At 37.7% G+C, this 20,589-nt stretch overlaps 1 protein-coding gene across 8 annotated transcripts in view; it reads left to right on the top strand.

Annotated features, from left to right (window-relative positions):
- The window catches only part of YAP1 (Yes1 associated transcriptional regulator), a 95,112-nt gene that overhangs the window by 41,373 nt on the left and 33,150 nt on the right, over positions 1-20,589 (top strand). For 4 of the 8 annotated variants that reach the window (XM_061991686.1, XM_061991687.1, XM_061991688.1 and 1 more), the window contains exons 3-4: positions 10,521-10,636; positions 17,920-18,033. In XM_061991686.1, coding sequence (XP_061847670.1) covers positions 10,521-10,636; positions 17,920-18,033 — 230 coding nt within the window. The remainder of the gene's footprint in view (positions 1-10,520; positions 10,637-17,919; positions 18,034-20,589) is intronic. The other 4 variants (XM_061991704.1, XM_061991714.1, XM_061991724.1 and 1 more) reach the window with 1 other exon arrangement.

Below are 20,589 nucleotides of genomic sequence, written 5' to 3' on the forward strand. Positions count from 1 at the left end.
ATCACAGCTGTGGCACAACACATGATTGCACACTGAACTACACATTGATTTTAAAGTATGCTTTTGCAAGCTCAAATTAGGATAGAGCTGTCATATCACCGGTATGCTCTGTCATTGTATGCTGATGACACGGTTTGGTGAGGACATCATCGGTAGCACAGGTAGAGTAGTCTCAACGCAAGCTTTGCTTAGTTAATGCATAAAGACCTGTCAAGCAGCAGAAAGAATATGGAAAATTAAAAACCACAGCCGTGTACTATATTGCAGCACATCTATATTCAAATGTTTTTATTGTATGTTTTTCTTTCTTTGAGGCAATTAGGCCATGCCTGGAGACGTTGTGGTCCTTAAGAGAAAAACTGTGTTGTGAATTCTAGGATTTCTTTTCCTGACATTTGGGGAAAACAAATCAAGATTAATTTTACTGCTTTGTACTTTTATATATAGTAGACTGTAATAATCCTGAAACCTAGGGTACTATTATAAGTTAATGTGGACAGTGTAAGTGGAAACACAGTGCTTTTCCAAGCAATGGATGGAATATTATCTCTCAGTAGAAGTCGTTTTCATTGCTTTATGACCAACAGTTTCTCCTTTTGTTGGATTTGTTATTTACAAAGGCAGTTGCAAAGTCCCTAAGGGATTTTGTGCCACTTTTAAGCGTGTCTCCTTGTCTAGTAGTGGTGCAGATTTAGAGAAGTGTTCATGGAGGACGGAATTGGGGGTAGAGGTTAGACTTTTCTCTTTACTGTTGCTGCTTGGAATTGAAATTTGTGTCATCTCACACAATATATTAATATTACTTAATGTATAGTTACATTGTTTGCAAAGAAATGTACTTCACTTTTGAAGTAGCCACACCTAATTAAGAGTAATTAAGAGACCATATAGCTGAAGACTTGGAGAAGATTAAAACATGAAACTAATTCTTGAAATTCCCTGAACAAGATAGGAAAAAAGTATACAAAAAATGTCATAGCTCCTACCCTTAAGCAAAGCTGAATCCACACCACTGTGTGTAATATCCTAAGAGCATCATCATCCATCCATTGGAGTCTTCTTCCTCGGAGGTCTTCAAGACCCATCTGGACATGTTCCTATGCGACCTGATCTAGGTGGACCTGCTTCTGCAGGGGGATTGGACTAGATGATCTCTAAAGGTCCCTTCCAACTCTACCATTCTGTGATCCATAACCCAGAAATCTCTACATGCTACACTAGTTTTTGAGAATGGTAATCAGAGCAGTTCATGCCAAGGCTATTTCTACTCTTGACTTCTTCTTTCATGTAATTTCTAAATCAAACTGTGGAGAATTCACCCATAGGTTCCCCTAGCCTATCTGCCGTGTCAGACTGATCTTGGCCTTCTAGTTGTTGCCACCCTTATTGGGAATCTGCAACCAGCTCTGCTCTGTTCTTGAATTAGTAGATCCGGTCACTTCCACAACTGTTCTACAGTCAGGCCACCACATCTGTGTTTCTCATGTAGAGGTTAGGCTTCTGCAGAAGGAGATACTCTGTTTTCTTCTCTGCCTGCTAGAATGATAGATAAGTGGGTAACTTGTAGGTAGTCCGCACTATCTATGCACAGCACAAGTTTGTATAAGATTTGGCAAATGACTTTTGACAAAGATTTGGCAAAAAGATTTTTGTTGTTTGTTTGGGGTTTTTTTGTTTGGGTTTGTTGTTTGGGTTTTTTTTTTTGAGGCTATATATGGTAGTTTCAAGACCTGAAATACTCAGTTTCTTCTGGAGTCACTGCAAGAACTAACTCAGTATATATATCAAGTCCTGATGTACTAAAATGTACTGATGGTAACTTCAAAATAATTTAGTATGATGTTTATGAGGAAACACTCTCTTCATGATTTATATAATCTAAAGTTTGTAGATGAAAAGAAAAAAAGGTAAGACTTTTCAGAAAGTCCTGGATGGATGAAACCAGCTGGTTACGAAGGCAAAGGAGAAAAACATGAAAGAATCTATAGCTCGGTCATTTGAAGTAAAACAGTTGGATGTGGCATGCTTGTTGATGGAGCAGTTTGCTTTTGGGATATAATGAAAAGTTGCAATTTCATGCCAGGATTAGAAAAATAATTATGTTTAGCTTCATTTGTGCACTTGCTTTGTGTTTCACATCCATCCTCAATACAAAAAGTACACAATGCCAAGTCAACAGTTTTGATAGGTCTGTCATGATGTGGTTAGTGGTGTGTGTTTGTGTTTTGCTTTTAATAAAATAGGATTTCCAGGAATTCCTAAAATGGTTCCAAAAATCTGAAAATGAAAATCCAAGTTATTCATCTCAGTGTCACAAGAGACTGGAACTAATTTTCTCACAGACACAAAATAGAAATCTTGTCTGTACTGTAAAGCACAAGCATTACTTTATTCAAATGCTCATGTAGATTTTCATGGTGATACTTTTCTACAGAAGAAAAACTTTCTGAGAGTTTCTAACTAGTTTTAAAAATATACTGTTATGAAGAATCATGTCCAAACACAAAGATAAGCAACAGATGATTTATTCTGCCTTGTTTCTCTTCTTCATAGAATCATAGAATGGTAGGGGTTGGAAGAGACTTTTAGAGATTATCTAGTCCAACCTCCTGTAGAAGCAGGTCCACCTAGATCTGGTCACTCAGGAAAGCATCCAGGTGGATTTTGAAGACCTCCCAAGAAAGAGACTCCACACTTTCCCTGGGCAGCCTGTGTCAGGGCTTTCTCACCCATATTTTTCCGTAAGGGAAACTTTTGTATTCCAGCTTTTGTCTGTTACCCCTTGTCCTATCACTGGACACTACAGAAACAGAAGTGTTACCCTGTCCTCCTCACATACACCTTTGAAATACTTGTAAGTATTAATGAGGTCTCTGCTCAGTCTCTTCTTCTCCAGGCTGAACAGCACCAGGTCCCGCAGCCTTTTCTCTAGTCCCCTGATCATCTTGGTGGCCCTGTGCTGGACTCTCTCCAGAAGTTCTCTGTCCATCTTGAGCTGGGGAGCTCAGAACTGGACACAGGACTCCAGATGAGGCCTCACCAGGGCAGAGGAGAGGGGGAGCAAAACCTCCCTCGACCTGCTGCCCACGCTCTTCTTGATGCATCCCAGGCTGTCATTGGCCTCCTGGGCCATGAGGGCACATTGCTGGCTCATGTTCAGTTTATTATCAACCAACACTCCCAGGTCTCTCTTCAGAGCTGCTCTCCAGCAGATCAATTCCCAGCCTGTACTGGTGCATGGGGTTGTTCCTTCCCAGATGCAGGACTCTGCACTTGTCCTTATTGAACCTCATGAGGTTCCTCTCTGTTCAACTGTCAAGCTGGTCGTGATGCTGCTGAATGGCAGCACAGCCTTCTGGGGAATCAGCCAGTCCTCCCAGTTTGGTGTCATCATCCAACTTGCTGAGGGTACACTCTGTCCCCTCATCCAGGTTGTTGATGAAGATGTTGAACAAGACTGGCCTCAGAACCAATCCCTTGCTGAAGTCAAGGTAGATGACATCCACTGCTCTCCCCTCATCTAGCCAGCTGGTTATGCATTCATAGGTTATCAGGTTGGTCAAACAGGATTTCTCCTTGTTGAATCTTTGTTGACTCCCCCTGATAATCATCTTTTCCTTCATGTATATTGAGATGGCATCCAGGATGAGTTGTTCCATCACCTTTCCAGGGATGGAGATGAGGCTGACCGACCTGTAGTTTCCTGAGTCATCCTTCCTACCCTTTTTGAAGACTGACATGACATTGGCCTTTCTCCAGTCCTCACACACTTTGCCAGCCCTTCATGATCTTTTGAAAATGATGGAGAGAGGCTTAGCAATTACATTAGCCAGCTCCCTCAGCACTTGTGGGTTCTCCAGATTATTCTACAGTCTTCCAGGAACTGGGCTTCCCAAGGTCCAGCCTGGACAATAAAGACCGAGGCAAAGAAGGCATTTGATAGTCTTCTCTGCGTCCTCTGTCACCAGGACACGCTCCTTGTTCATCAGTGGATTCACATCTCCCTAATCTTCCTTTTGCTGCTGATATAGTTGAAAAAGCCCTTCTTGTGGTTTTTGGTTTTTCTTTTTTTTTATTAACTTCCTTTGCCAGGTTTTATTTCCAAAAGGGCTTTGACTTTCCAGGTTTTGTCTCTGCGTACTCTGGTGATGTTCCTATACTCATCCCAAGCAATCAGGCCCTTTTTTCACCTTACATAAATTTCTTTCTTCTCCTTGAATAGATATTGTAATTCTGTCTTTTATCCATGTAGGCCTCTTGCTTATTTTTCCTGTTTTCTACTTGTGAAGACACACTGATCTTGGGTTTCGAGGAAGTGGCACTTGAAGATCAACCAAGCTTTCTTGGGCACTTCTACCATTAGATTATTCCAAGCAGCTCTTTGAAGAGGCCAGTTTGCCTGAAGTCCAGGGTTGCAACCTGTCTTTGTGTCCTGCTTCTTCCACACAGGATCTTGAGCTCCTCCATCGCATGGTCACTGCAGCCATTGTTACCTCCAACCTTCACATCAACAACCAGACCTTGTTTATTTGCTAGCACAGTGTCCAGCAGCACACCCCAACTCGTTAGCTCCTTGATGATTTATGAGAGGAAGTTATCAACATTATGTAGGAACCTCCTGTACTGCATGTGCTTGGCTGTGTGGCTTTGCCAGCAAATAATCAGGGAGGTTGAAGTCCCGCATGAGAACCATGGATTGTGATCGTGAGGCAGCTTTCAGCTGTTTGTAAAAGGCCTCATCCACTTCTTCTGCCTGATCAAGTGGCCTATAATAAACTCCCACAATATTATCACCCACACTACCCTGCCTCTTAATTCTCACCCGTAACCCATTCTCACATTCTTTTATGTGTAGATCAGATCTCTTCAGTTGTTTTGGTGTTGCAGAGATTTCATATAGTATGTTTATGTGGTACCTAAAATTAAAATACATGTTCACTGCATTAGCCGCATTTCTGTTATACATTTTATTAAGATATTCTGATGATTTCTGACCTGCTTATATTAATGATACGTACCTTTTCTGAGAAGATCCTTTCTTGTGAAAGTTCTCACTACAAATGACATAGCAAACGTGCAATTTGTAAGATGACTTTTGCTGATCTGCTAATAAAGACAAAAAAGAGGAAGAATATTACGGTTTTGTAAAGACTGAGAATTCTGTTACACAGAAGTCCTCAACATATCTTAAAGTGTATCTACCAACAGTGCTGTGGTAGTTCCAATAAATACTACAAAATATCAAAACTTAGATAAGCCTTTCTTGAAGGATTTAAGTGATTTTTTTTTAGTGTCTTTTGTGTATTACTTCATTTCTGACACATCTTTCAATAGAATAGTTCATGTGTTTTCAGTTCAGCAACCAGAGTACAAATGTGAAGGTGTATCAGACTGTGCAAAGGCAGATCAATTCTCTGGTTTTAGGAATGGCTTTGTTTTATTAGTTTGTTGTAATCTAAAGGTTATTTTCAGTAAAAAGTAACAAACATGATATTTTATTTTTGGTCTCTGGATCCCCTGCTTCTTTTTTATTGTAGTTTTAAAGCCAACAAAAAGCAAAAAAAAAAACCCCAAACAAACAAAAAACCCCACCCCAAATTCACAAAACAAAAAAAGCCCAAACCATGATGTCTTTAAAATTAGGGTAGAAATTGAATCTAATGAATCTTCAGGCCTGTGGTAGTGTTTAATGCCAGTAAAGATTTTGTTCCGTTAGAAATTCCTATTTTTACAAAGTGCAGAAATGCTTTTTGTATGCATAAATTAAGACCATTTTTATTTTCTTTGAAATTGTTCTTGTCAACACGTAAGTAATTTTTATATGACTGTAAAACTTGAGGATGGGTGGGGAGAGGCATCTTGATTCATTTCATAGTGCACAGCTCTTTGACAAGGCCTTTTGGTGGGGAGTAGTGTGACTTGGAACAGTCACTCTTCTTCGATATAAGAATTGATATAAGTTTACTAACAAATGTTTTGCACGTTTTGGATGTTTTAGCTTTGTTTTTCTAAGGTCTGTTACCATACACACACATTTACGATATAAACCTTAGTTTATAGAGTCATCGAATCATAGAATGGTAGGGTTGGAAGGGACTTTTAGAGATCATCTAGTCCAGCCCCCGTGTTACACAGCATTTGTCCAATTTAACAAGAATTTGCTTCACCTAGACTTAAATGAACAATAACAGATCTATCAGATAGCTAGCTATTGGGTTTGGTAATTTAATCTGTGATGTATAATGTCTTGTGTTCCTTGATCGTTCTAGAGACATTGATTCTAATTCCAGGAATATTTACTGTTTTTGTTTTGTGTATACAGTGTAGAGCTGTGATTGTAGTTCATGAGTGGTTGAATTTGAATTTAGCTTGATAGTAACAGTACTAAATGTAATGGCTGATATACAGGTTTCATTGATTTGATATCATTTGCCTGTGTTTTTTAATTTATCTTTTGAATTTGACAGTAGTACTTTATTAAGATAGCATTCAGGTCATCTAAATTAGCAGATAGGGAATATAAGGATTGGGACAGCTACCTCAGAAAAAAAATGTTTACTGCAAGGAAAGATAATATAGTGCTGATGTCAAAGTTCTTGTGTCCATTTCAACTTTTTCTATGCTACTCTTCAAAACAGAGGTAAAGGTCTATACCTATGAGGAGTACATAGCGTTTATAGTAAGTTACTCTGGTGCACATGCTGTAGATATTGAACAAAATGAAGACCTATATTTTTTCCTGTAGTACTAGGGCTTATTTAAACATTTCATCCATATGAGTAGGGATTTGCCTGCTTTGTGTTCCAGAAGTTGATGAGCATCATCTGGAAGTCGTGGAAAAGAACTGATCTGTTGTGATGTTTTGGGTAGTTTCTTAGTATATAGCATTCAAAACCTTAGGATATCGAGCAGGTAAGATAAGGACTGGGGTTTGATGGAGGCTGAAGAGAAAGGTTTTGAGGGAAGATGTGGGGGAAATGGATATGCAAGTCAAGAGACACACAGCCGAGTAGGAGGGAACAAGGAATTTGCCTTACTGAACCAGCATTATGATTAGTATGATTTTAATGTAATCAGCTTGCTTACTTTGAGACTTTTCTTCTGTGGCTCTTTGCTCTAAGAAGACTACTGGTCAGAGTTTATTTGGTCAAGTAAGGAACATGCAGACTTTTCTCAAGTGATACTTAACTGGGAAAAATTTGGAAGCTGATGCAGCCTAAAATAGCTATCTGTGTTAACAGCTCCACACAACTCCATAGAAACATTAACTATAATTTTTGTGGTTTGCTTAAGCAGTCTTGGAGAATCAATAATGTTGCCCTTGTGCTCAAGATTGGAGGTGCTTTTAAAATGGTTTCTTTCACAATCCATTCGTCTATCCCATATCCAGATATGTTTTGAAAAACTGATGAATGTTGTTTCAGTGTGGTCCTGTAGTTAACTGCAAAAGTGGTTCTGTAAAGCAGTGAGACCTTTTTCCTTCTGTTTCTCACTCTACACTCAAATAGCATATAAATCTGAAGGCTATAAAACATGTACCCTACATAGACATTTTATGACTTCATGGAGTTACACGGATTTTTATAGGAGTTAAATGAAAATAAACTAATATGTTATCATGGGTTCAGTGTGGAGTTTTCCCAGTTTCCACTGTTCCCAAAGCTGAGTTGAGCAAAGATAACAAATCAGAAATGGAGAGGAGGAGTAGCACATTCTGGTACTGTAATTTAAACACATAGTCTGTGAAGCATTGCTGTGCAGTGTTTTTACATCTGTATTATCTTTAACTGCTTTCATTGCTTTGAAAATAGGCGAGCAGTGAAATGAAAAAAAATCTTTTCCAGTATGAAGGTTTATGTATGTGTGCAGTAGTCTTTACTATGTTGTGCCTTGCTTTATAAATAAATAGGCTAAAAAGGAAATAAAGAAGTTTTGCTGCACATGGCATGTTTCTCAGTGGAGCTGAATACTGGAAAACATATGCAACCAAAGATACTGTGTGCTCAACAGTAGCTGTACTAAATGAGCTGCATTGTGGAAACTAACATGACGGTGACACCATTTTAATTAGCGCTGTAATAATGGGGAGATTCCTGTACACAAGGGAAAACTGTCAGTAGTTGCTACGTGCAGACAAAGTAGAGCTTTGTTTATTGTTACATTTTTGTATAAGTAATATTCCTGCCTATATTGCGACCCTGCTGTAGTGTCTGTAGCTGTTTGACCTGGATTGTTTATGTGCGTGTTTAGAGAGGGTAAAACATACATGTCTTGAAACAAAGCTTTTTTAAAAGCCACTTTATGATGCCTTCTACCTTGTAACAGAAAGTCCCATCAATGATTAGAATGTGATAAATAATTTTATGTGGTTATTTTGGTGACTGCTACACCATTTTACAATCTTGTGAGTGTGTTTTTATTCATTCTCACTTACTTGAAATGATTGAAGTAGTTACAAAATCTAGTATTTTGGGGGCAAATACCAACTTTTGAACATCAAAGAACGTGTTAAAACCTTTAGGAATTCAGTGGAGCACATTTTTATTAATTAGAATCAAGATTTTTATTAGTAAGTTTCTAGGCATAGCAATTAGTTGCTTGAGGCAGGTAGAAAATAATATTGTTTTGTTCATCCAGTTTGACGTAAGATGAGATCTTAATTTATGACCAGAGCTCTTGTATGTTGTGGTCAGGCAAATACATAAACAAAGTTTGAGATTCATCACTTCTAATGTCACTGTATTTGACCTAGTTAACTTAGGTTCCTTTCTTGAAGGAGAAAACAGGCCTGATTCACCTTAAGTATGTTCTTTCAATTGCTCAAATGAATTACCTCCTAGCAGTGCTTATGTAGGTTCCTTTCTCGTTGGTAGAGAGCAGAATTATATGGTCAGATGTCAATGTTCACAAAGATGCTAATGTTGGGATAATAGATTTGAAATATTGATCCCTTTAGAATGTCTAAAGTGCCAGCTTCTAAACTTGAATATGCTTTAAAATAAGAAATTGTGAACAGTTGTTGCATAATTATTATTTAATCCCAAGAAAAAGATGAAAAATTTATAACCTGATTGATAGTTCAGTACAAATACACATTGATCCACCAGTTTGTGTACGAAACACAATGGCTATATTTGTATACAAAACACAATAGCTACAAAGCAGAGATATGAGTTGGGGTAGTTAGTTTTGAATTTGGATCACGTGATTTTAATGAAGTAACTGAAAATGGACATTCTATGTAATACAGAAAGAAAAATAACTTGAATTAATGTAAGGAAGGAATGATACCAAGTTAATGATGTGTTCTAATAATTGATAACACTATTTGAAGATGAGTTTTAATTGATACCAGTTCTAAGTGAATGAAAACCAAATTATGTTATCAACACTCAGTGTGTATTAGAAGTTTTATTTTTGTCCTTATGTACTTCCTGGAGCAGAAATGTTCAGTGGCATCAAGATAACATTGATGCTTGTTATGAATAGCCTGCATTTGTTATTCATTAGCAAAACATGCTAATCACATACCAAAAGTTGAAATAATCATTCATTACAATTTTGTGTCTTCATTGAATTGAATACTTATGTGAATGGCAGCACCGAGTGTACTTTCCAGATTTAGATTTATTTGGGATAGATCTAAGATCCCAAAGTTTTGTAATTAGGTTCTGCAGAGGGCCAGTTGGATTACGTGACAGTCCAGTTGTCCTCATCTTCTCGTATGAAGTTAAAAGGCAGTTGCACATAGAGTCATAGAATGATAGGGGTTGGAAGGGACCTTTAGAGATCATCTAGTCCAACCCCCCTGCAGAAGCAGGGTCACCTAGATCAGGTCGCATAGGAACATGTCAAGATGGGTCTTGAAGACCTCCAAGGAAGGAGACTCCACAACCCCTCTGGGCAGTCTGTGCCAAGGCTCCGTCACCCTCATACTGTTACTGTAGTGTGACTGGTTACTTAAATTACCACAAAGAAGTTGTTCAGCTATCAGTGTTGAGAGGAGTAGTCTATCAAGTTATCTGAGGATGTTGTCCGTGCACAGAAAGTTGGGGAAAACTCACTAGCCAGTTCATCGTGACTCCCTAGACACTAAATATTAACTTGTGATGCCAAGTACTAGGCTGTGCTTGGGATTCCAGACATGATTGGCTTGGTTTGAAAGACTCTGAAGTCACAATTTGAATTGACAACTAACTAATCAATGAGAAAAAGACAGAATGTTGAATTCACAGGTACGACATCTATTTATGGTACAACAGTCTAGATTACAATACTCATGTTGAGTCTTATCTCACCATTGCTCTGATCACTACAGCTGTTCGGAAAGTGGTGGTAGCCACAGTAAGGGTTTGAGAATCTGACTTACCGTGATGCTTGGAAGGAGGGCAAACAGTTCTGGCTTGGTTTTGAATGTGGCTGCTGTTGGCAGGCTTAGCCTTTTTTATTAAACTTTCTGTGCTAGCAGGTCATTGTTGTGAATACATGACTGTCCTAATTCTGACTTTGTTTTATCTTAGTCACATTGATCAAACAACAACATGGCAAGATCCTAGGAAGGCCATGCTTTCCCAGATGAATGTTACAGCTCCCACCAGCCCTTCTGTGCAGCAGAACATCATGAACTCGGCATCAGGTAAGCTGAATTGGTATTTATGAAAAATATCATACAAAGAAGAAGCATTAGTTATTTTAATTGGCAGGGAGAGAGTACAAATCTCACAATTGTCCTTCTAGTTATTCTCATTTTGAACTTTAAATTTGTTGATGGCTGATGCACCAAGCAAGAGTCTGATACTTGAGGTAAGAGAATTTATATCATATACAGATACAGAAAGTATACTCTAGTTCTTTGATTTATGTTTTTATTTTTTCAAATAAATGATTAAAACGTTAAAAGAAGCAGCATTTTTATCCAATTTCTTCTGACAGAAAATGCTTTCAAATTGATGAAGACCAGAATTTCAGTTAGTGTCAATTTACATTAAAGCTACTGTGCTTCTGGAGTGTTCTTCTGCTTCCCCTGCCTCCCCTTGCTCACTTACCAGACTTGTTATACTCCCATTCATCTACATTTCCTACATGTTGTGAGCATCTCGTTTTTACGTGTCTTCCCTAAATGAAGAAAGAAAACACCTGGAAAATCTTGTTTAGAAGCAGAGCTGTTTTGGTTTTCCTCTGATTTTCCTACCATTTCCAAAATCCTGTATCATGGTGGTTATTCCTCTAGCTGAGGAAGTCTGATATATTTTCCTGGAAAATAGAATTGTTTTGCAGCTGATTGGGGAGGTATGGGGTGTGTGTCACTAAACAGCAGTAAAGCATTCTTGTTCTTGCTATACAATGTGATGTAAGTTTTCAGAGCTCTCTTGGCCTGTTAATGCAGAGAGCAAGCAGATAAATTTGGTGCTGTGCTAGTTTAACCGCTGCACTCTTCCCTATGCTTTGTCACTTTCTGTTTGTTGTTGAGGTTCATGTTTTGTTTATCTCACAGTCTGATTGTATTTTGTGTATGTCTGCTGGTCTTATATTTCACAAAGGTTATTGTCTGGTGCTGCTTTTTGTTGTTTGTTTAGATAACTTTGTTTCCTGCTGCAATTCTTAAGCTGGGGACAATACCAAAAGATTAAAAGATGTGACCAAACGGTGCTCTTCATGAGGGAGTATTATCGGGGAAGTGAATCAAACTTTTGCTGGCTAAAACAGATGAGAGTCCTGTTCAAGTTCAGGAAATCATGATTCAGAGCAATTAAGGTCTCAGACTCTGATGTGAAATGTAATATCTGGGATTTTTTTTTTTTTTACTGTAAGTATTTCCCAGGAAACTTAGAGCAATAGAGATGACATATTTTTGCAGGGACACTTCTGAGAAAGAAGAGAATAGGAGAAAGGAAACGATGCCTTTGGTCTGTCTTGCCTTTTGACTTATTTGTGCTAAAATTAGATGCTTGCTCTTTGAATGCTTACATAAACCTTCTGTTGTACTAAGAATTAACAGGAAAACATATTGATAGTGAAGTAGGATTCACTTTATGTATTTAGAAAAGATACTGAAGAGCCCTTAGCAAAAAAGTAAAGTCTTTTAAAAGTTGGGGATTTTTTCCAGTGCACTGAATTTGATAAAGTACATGAAGAAATCAGAACTTGTATATTGTTATGTGTTTACATGGCATTGCTTTTCTTAAGCTTAAAACAGTTAAGGTAGTATGACTCAGAACTGGCTCTTCAAGATGCATCTGCTTACTCTTGACTTACTTGCATTTAACTGACGTCAGTTTTGAATTAAATAATACTGAACCTGCATTTATGGGATATTATTCTGTTTCTGATATCTGATTCGACAAATCTTTATGTACTAACTTTAATTTATGACTGTATATTAGTTTTTACTAAAGTCACTTATATCTGATTCTGTTAGTTTTTAGTACTGAATTAGTGATAACTTTAGCTTCTTTGGTGGTCTTGTAAAGAATCTTAAAGAGAACTGGAATCATCAAGTAACTGTGTACCGCTTCAGCACATTGGAGCTTAAATCTGAGTGTTAACATAGATGTAAGAATATCTAATGTTCTAATTTGGATAATCATCCTCACGCACTGGGAAATAAAGTTGAGACCATTAAGACAGAAGTTTTCTGTTCTCAAATATTACTTGCAGTAAAACATACCCTAGTGCTTTGAGAGCCTTTCATGAAAAATATTAGTAAAAACCAAGTTCAAGTATTGTCACAGCTGGAGGTCACTGACTAGCAAAAAAAAAGTCTGAAATGCCACAAGGGAGATTGTTTTCCTTTCTGTATGGTTCATCCTTGCACAGCGCTCATTAATTGTAGCCCTTAATCAGAAGTTACTGTCCAAGTTTTAGTGTATTTAATTAGAGACTGCCGTAGGAGCTTGTGAGTAAAGTTGCTGTGGTAAAACATAAGAGAGAAGACTTTAAGGAGCTGTCTTGAAAGCCATTAGAAGCTTTAGACATTTAGACAGAATTAGAATTCTAGCTATTAGCTAGAATTAAGAACAGGAAAACAAATTGAAGAGGGAAAGAGGACAGAATTTGAGAAGCTGCTGTCTGCAACCCTGTTGGGGTTTTTTTTCTGGATAAATAGGATAAATGGGAAGAAAGAAAAAGTAAGGTAAGGGTGAAGTCAAGTCAAATGAGTGCTCCAAATGAAAACAGGGAAGACAGGGAAGATCTAGTTTAGTATGAGGTTGAAATATTTAGCTTGCTTTTCTTAAGAAATCCTACCTCTTGAAGCAGCAGAGACTGGATAAGAACCCAGCTATCTTGTTGCAAGTTATGTTTCTCTAAGGAAATTAATAGGCATTTGAACCAGATTCATATTCCTGACATGGTTTTGTGAAAGATCTGTTTTTATGAGTATAAGTTACCGTACATGCTTAACAGGAGGGCATCCATATGTGAAAAGTGAGAAATTTTTTTCCCTACTTGTTTTGGTTCCTTAATATTTCTTTTGTCTCAGTCCTGCTGAACTTAGCTCACTCCATGTAGTCCATTGAAATGGCTTAAGCCACATGTATGCAGAGAGACACAGTGCCCTTTTAGATGGCATTTGTTGGCTAATCTTCTGTGAAATAGGATTGAATCTTCACGTCAATAATGGAAAGAAAACAAGCCTGTTACTTCTAAATGTGCAACATGTATATAAAAACTAGTCTTGATTATTCTGATTGCTTTCTAACTATTTTACTCCTAAAGGCATTACAGGAGAAACTGTGTTCTTGTCTTGATTTTTTTTTTTTTTTTAAAAAAAAAAGGTATGTTGTTTTTCTGAGGAACCTCTCCTGTAACATTTCTCATTGAGGTAAAAATGTAAATTTGAAAGTAAAAAATGCATATTTCTTATTCAATTATAGTTGATATAATAGAGATGGGAGAGTAAAAGTGTTCATACACTTCCATTCTTAAGATAGTTTTACTTCCTGAATCATGCTTGATGGCACTGATTACTTTAGCACCTTCTTCTTGCACATAGACATTAGATAATTAGCTTTGGATCAGATTGCTTCTCTTTATCCTCTTTTGTTAGGGTAAGGCTGCAGTGCCATATTAAAATTTGGTAGAAAAATGTTAAAATTCATAACCTTTGAAGGGTTTTTCTCCCTTGTGGGGTAGGGAGGAAATATGCCAGTAACTAAACCAAGTTATAGTTAGATTCTTGTTTACTTCAGTTGCAGATTTCTTTTCTATGTAACTGGTTGTACTACAAATGCTGCTTTGTGTACAGTCTACACTACATATGATCTGTTGTGAAAATCTGATTTCGAAGTATCTGCATGACAGATGTTCGTTTCTTTCTTCATCTGCAGAAAATGTGCCTTTCTTAATGGTGTCTTTTTGTAAGTTTTACTGAATTGACAGAGTAAGGTGGACTTTAGGTGAATTTTGTAGACTTTGATATAATTTTTAAAAGTTTTGGAATCACAGTGACTGTGATTGAAGAAAAACATTTCAGATGCAGATGCCTTCTAAGATGCATTAACCTTTTGATAAAATACAACTTTATTTACATTTATTTTTCAGTTAAATACCAGAAACTGTAGAGACTTGGAAGATTTATTTTGTATCTCAGCATAGCTTGAATCTGCTACATTTTTGCTTTTATTCTGTCATCTGTCTGCCAGCAGTGAGCTCTGCTTTGCATTCAAGACTCTGCATTTCATCTCAAGAAAGGTATATTGAGAAAGTAAAAAATTAGGAGTAAAGAGAACACGCACCAAACAGATGCGCACACAGACCATTAAACAGAAGTAGTAGGAGATCGTGCCACAGGGATATTGTTGGTACTAAATGTTTACAAAGGTTCAAGGGGAGACTGTAAAAAGTACTTGAATGAGAGGTCCTTTGTCACCTATTAAGTTTCTTGATCTGGATCAAGACATCACCTTAAGTACTGGAGGCCAAGTGACTATTCATAACCACTATACTTTTTGGGTCTATATGTGTATTCGATGCTTTATTTAAAAGTTTTTTAGAGTGTTACAGTCACTAGGGCTGCCTTCAACAGACAAGGTGCCTGGGGTAAATGGACTTTTGGTTAGACTCAGCATGGCTGGTTTTGTACTATGTGGGCTACAGTAACTATGGAAATTTTCATGAGTATGTCTGAAGAGCAGCAGTGTAGAGCTTATATAACTTAGCTTAAAAATATAAGCAGATGCTGAGCTTTTGGGGGGAAAAGGGACGTATAATTGCACAGGAATTTCCCTTGATGCTCTGAGTGAACATGTAGGCTATTCTTCACCATGATTTTCCATTTTGCCTCTTGTTACTTGCCAGTAATACAGAGTTTGTCAGACAGTCACAAAATCAGACTTCACCATCTTTTAGTTTCAGAACTGCTCACAAAACCAAATAGGAATTACAGAAAGTACTACTAATCAATATTTTAACTACCATTTCAACATGTTGGGAGGACAGCAGAAACACGAGAGCAGTTTACTGGCCAAGGAAGAAAGCAACATCATGGTTAATGCCACAAGTTTCTAGAAAGAAAAGTTCTGCCACTGTAGCTATTGATGGCGCTTAGCAAGGAAGGCATGCTGCTGTGACAACCAGGTGAGCACAGACCTTTCCTTTCCTGACCACAGCTGTGCATTTTATTTAGAGAGAGAACCTTGCCCACATTTGTCTCTAGTAAGCTAGTACTCCTCAGATCATTGCATCTCAAAGCAGTATTGTTCCACCAGGTAGGTGGACTGATCAGCTTCTGGCATCCTGCTTCAAAAGCATTTTGTTCCTTATTTACTACAAAGGAACATGCTGGGCCAGTATACACTTTACTCAGTGTTCAGCAAGACTGATACCTCAAGGCTAGTTTTGTTTTTCCTGGAGCCAGCTGGGGTTTTTGGCTTTGCAGTTCAAAAGAGAATTTTTTGCCAAGTTTCATCTTGAAGGGATGTGTGGCTTAGAAGGACTCTGAGGAGAATGGTAGTGAGAAGGTCTGCCCACATGGCTGGTATATTGGCATAGAGTCAAGGAAGATCCTTGGTTCTTCATTGGGTTCTACACTGAGGTGACGTGGAGCATGTTGCTGTGTTCTTGTGCCCCAGTTTTATAAAATAGCATCTTGCTGTAGCTGGCTGATCTTTGGGTAGGGTAACAAAGTACAGTGAGCTTTCAGTTCTGCCTTAAAGTCCTGTTGTATTGTGAATATGTTAGGATTTACAAACATTCTGCAGTGTTGTCACTCCTTCTTGCCTGTTCTTTTCACTAGCCTCTTGTAAAAGCTGGGCTACTCTTGGTACTTGTGTGTGGAATTTAAAGCTTCTGAGCATTAAGGATGGGAACAAAATACCCAATGGTTAGATCACTGTTTTTCCTCGCTTGAAAACCCATAGCTCTGGTGGAGTAGTGAGGTTGCTAGAGAAAGGCATAGTTTTCTGAGCCACAATGAAAGAGTTTGAATTAGAAATGGAGTTTGCGGGGGATCTTCAAAGATCCCGGTAAGTAATTCTTGTCCTGGTTATGCCTTGAGATGTTAATGGAATGCAGTTGAATTATTATTTTACTCTTTTTGACATTTCTCCAAGAACATGTTTTGAGATTCAACAAACAAATTTGTCCTTCCTCCCCTCTCCCCTCCCCAGCTTTAGACAATGAATTCTTCGGCAGGAACATGACTTTAGGACAAAATGACAGGCAAAGAGCTAATGCAGTTTTAACATGAATATAGTAGATACTTAAGGCATTTATCAGAGCTAGACATATAATTTTGTATGTACATCAGTCTCATGTATGTGCAAACATAATAATTTCACACTTAATGTATCTTATACAGAATGGTCTCTTAGTCTCAGTCTTTACATTCTTAACACTTGTAGTGGATCTTTTGCTGTATCATTTTAGGATTGTACTTACATCTAAAGAAATATAGGCAAGACCTTCCTGTATCTAATTTAGATATTTTTAGAAGTCCATCTCTATGTGAGTATAAGAATTCAAAGCCATAGATTTTTTAAGTACCTGCCAGATGAGATGAGTGTCATTTTAAGAATAGTTTTCAGTCTAATAATACAAAATACAGATGAACGTACATGATCATATAGAGGTGGGAATGAGTGGTTTATGAACTGTAAGAGTGATGAAAGGTGATTTTCTCAAAAGCTGCTATTTGGAACATAAGGGAAACACACTTCAAAACTCCATGTTCAGGCATTAGCTGTGGACTCCAGTACACCATCAGCTACCTCCCTTTTAACTACCTTCGTTTTCCTAAATGTAGGTTTTCCTACCTGTGTCTTCCTGCTCATAGAGGCGTAGCACTACTAATTGTAGCAGTGTGTCTCAATGTCTGCTTCTGATGTTTTCTTACCTTTGCTTTTTCATCGCTTGTTTGCCTCCTGTTCTTAGGTTTGTGTTTTTGCTTGCTTAAGGCTTTAATGCTTTCGTAGAAAGTTATGATATGAAGTAAAGGGAAAATGAGTTTTGTCACCTTTTTAATTGTTTGTGAAAGATAAAGGAATATTTCAGGATCTCATCAGTGTTACGTTGCTGCTGCTGCTGGACCTCAATCACTAGGTGAACTTTCCCATGAGAGAGAGAATATCTCTATGCTTGTTCTTTTTCGTGGTGTTCATGCTGGTTTCATTCTGACAGGCTTGACTTATTGCTGGTTTTCTACTATAATGCTGTAGCAAAAGGGAATGTCAAAAGCTTATGAAAAGATGCAAACAAGTTACCAAATTAAACTCCAAATCCTAAATCAAATGATAGAAGTGTTTTCTGTTCTTGGATTTCCCACCCGCCACATCTTTGCCCTTATCCCAGACACGTTAGACATGAGCTTGAAACTCTGTTTCATGTACTGTTATATATGTAAAATGTTGGAATTTTTTTTTAGAACAATTTCAGCCGGAGCAAACAAGAGCCCGCCATCAACTCCTTCCTTCTATATTGCAGGCCCACTCCCCGATGGATGGGAACAAGCTATGACCCAGGATGGAGAAATTTACTACATAAACCATAAGAACAAGACCACATCTTGGCTAGACCCAAGGCTTGACCCACGCTTTGGTAAAAGTTCATCTCGCTTCAGAGTTTTTGATTCACTTCAGTTCACTCAGCTTTAATTTTGCAGGCATATTTTGAAAACTTTTTATAGTACCATTAAAATATATTTTAATTTGAATCATAGAGACCTTATTTAAATCATTACTTTAAAAAAATTAGAAAGCAAAAAGGATTAGCATTTATCCTGTGGGAGTATGTCACCAATGCTAGGTGTTGGTATTTTTCCGTATGATCCATACAATTTCCGCAATTGATGGCATTCAGAAATTGCTGACCTAGAGACAGTTTCAGCCAAGCGCACTCTTCCCTTTAAAACTGCAAAATTTTATCACAGAAGAATCTTTTCATTTCCCAAATGAATCTGTACTTTCCTTTGCAATATCTTAGAGGGCATTTTCAAATAATAATTTAAGCTGTTCAAATACAGTTGAAGCATACACCAGCTTATAATTCCAGCATGTCACAGTGATGATCTTGACAAAACTACTTGTTTTAAACAATATGGAGAGAAATGCTTAATTTTGTTGTTTCTACTTCAGTATTCTTTTTGTGGGGTGAAGACTGTTTAAAAATAGTAACTGAAATTAGGGATCACAAGGTCTAGATGTAAAAATTTAACAAAACAGAAGTGATTTCATTTTCTGTAATGTTTTAATCTATATGAAGAGCAGAGCCACAAACATTTCAATACAATATTGGCACTGATGACTATAAATAGCAATAGTGTGTAATATTAAGACTCTCTAAACTAGTTTCTTAGATTGCCAAAGTGATTCTTCTGTTGCTTTTGAAGTGATATTACAGCTTCAGATTTTGATTAAAGCCATGACCTTTGTGTGTAAACTTTATTAGTTGTATTAATTTGCCCCCGATTTGTTTTCCCAATGATAGCTTACTATTTTCAACTCCTATGGATTTTAGTTATTTTTCCAGAGCCATGGAAAAAACAGTGGAGGTTAAAAAAAAAAAAAAAAAAAAAGAGAGAGAGACGAGATCATTGTGGTTTTCAGGCTTTAGTTTTGTACTCAGTGCAACTAAATGAAAACAGTGTGCAGATCACTGAGTAGGTCAGGCTGAGGGGATACAAAGCCTTTGAAGCTTTACAGGGGTTGACCTAACAACAACTGTGGGCCCCTTTTGGGAGAGGCATTAACTCCATGAATGCCATATAAACACAGAGCTGCAGAACTCAACAGTCGCTGTTATGTTTTGGCTTTTTCTGAAATGGCTGTTAGAAATGTCAGTGTTTTTGTTTTGTAGGCTTGAGTGCTTACTTTAAACATCCCTTTGCTCTTATGGAGAACACATTTGTCACACTTTGTTTATAAACTGCTCATAGGTTTGTAGACAGGTTGAACCACTATGCAACTTGAGCCCAAAGGTGGGGTGTATATGGAAGGTTGTCAGCTTTGGCAAATGTCCATACTGGCTTTAACACCAGCCAGGGTTGCAGACCTGTTTGTGTGTTGCAAGAGGAGGAGTGTGTGGGTAATTTGCAACTCACAATTACTTAATATGTGAGTAAGGCTGAAAAGGAAGCAGTTATTTTGAAAATCAGTGTTGCCTTTTGGAGTTGAAAGAGGCAGGTCAATTATATTTGCTTAAGTAATCTTACAGGGTATGTATTTTTGTTTTCTTTGTGTTACTTTATAGTTTCCAATGATGAGCTGGAATTAAAAAGGAGTGTGGAAAAGACTTTAATTGACAGAGGTCATGAGAGAGATAAATCTTGTTTCTCAGAACTATTTTGTACTCCTGTAAATAGCGTGGTCTAACTGTAAAAGTGAAAGCTGCTTCTCTTGTGCATACGGAAACTCCATCAAATGTTAAGGCCGTGCAGTTAAACTGAAAGAAGTTAGAAATGTCCAAAAGACTGCATAAGGTTTTCTTACTGCATAGCTTCCCTTTTTGGGCCCACTGCGTATGTGTATCCCAGACAGGCTTGAGTACATGCCAAGGCTCTTTATTTTGTGGTTGGACTTTTAATCTGTTCCAGACCTTTTCAGTCAAAGAGCTCAAGTGTAACTGAAAGGGGCAGGAAAGAAAAAAAAACATGTAGGCTCTTCTGATCTAGAGTGATGGCAAATAGAGACAAGCTGCTAGCTGCTGTTTAGCTTGAAGGAGTTTTCCTTGAAACCTTAAGTTGTACGCATTGTAGTGTGGTTTATGTTTTTGTCATTTGAGCCAGGAAAACACAAAATCTTATTCCCGTTGCTTTCTCACTTGTGATCTCGTTAAGTCACTGCAATAAAGAAGGAGAAAATCTGTTTGACAGAGCTAACTTACTGAGCCTTGCGTTTATTTATTTATCATGTGGACATCCTCAACAAATATGTGTGCTGTGACCCTAAATAGCATGTGAATGACTCAGAAGTGTACCTTTCTGCGCTTAATATAGGTTGAAAATCCTCTTGGGGTTTTGCCCCCCTCAGGATCACCATACTCTTGTATCAGTGTATTTTAATATAAGGGCTTGATTTTCACTATTTTTTTTCCACTACTAACACTTTCAAAAGCAATCCTAAGAGAAGTCATCTTTGTAACATTGAAGCTTTTGAT

This window comes from Colius striatus, chromosome 1, assembly GCF_028858725.1.
Source record: "Colius striatus isolate bColStr4 chromosome 1, bColStr4.1.hap1, whole genome shotgun sequence".
NCBI classification, from domain to species: domain Eukaryota; kingdom Metazoa; phylum Chordata; class Aves; order Coliiformes; family Coliidae; genus Colius; species Colius striatus.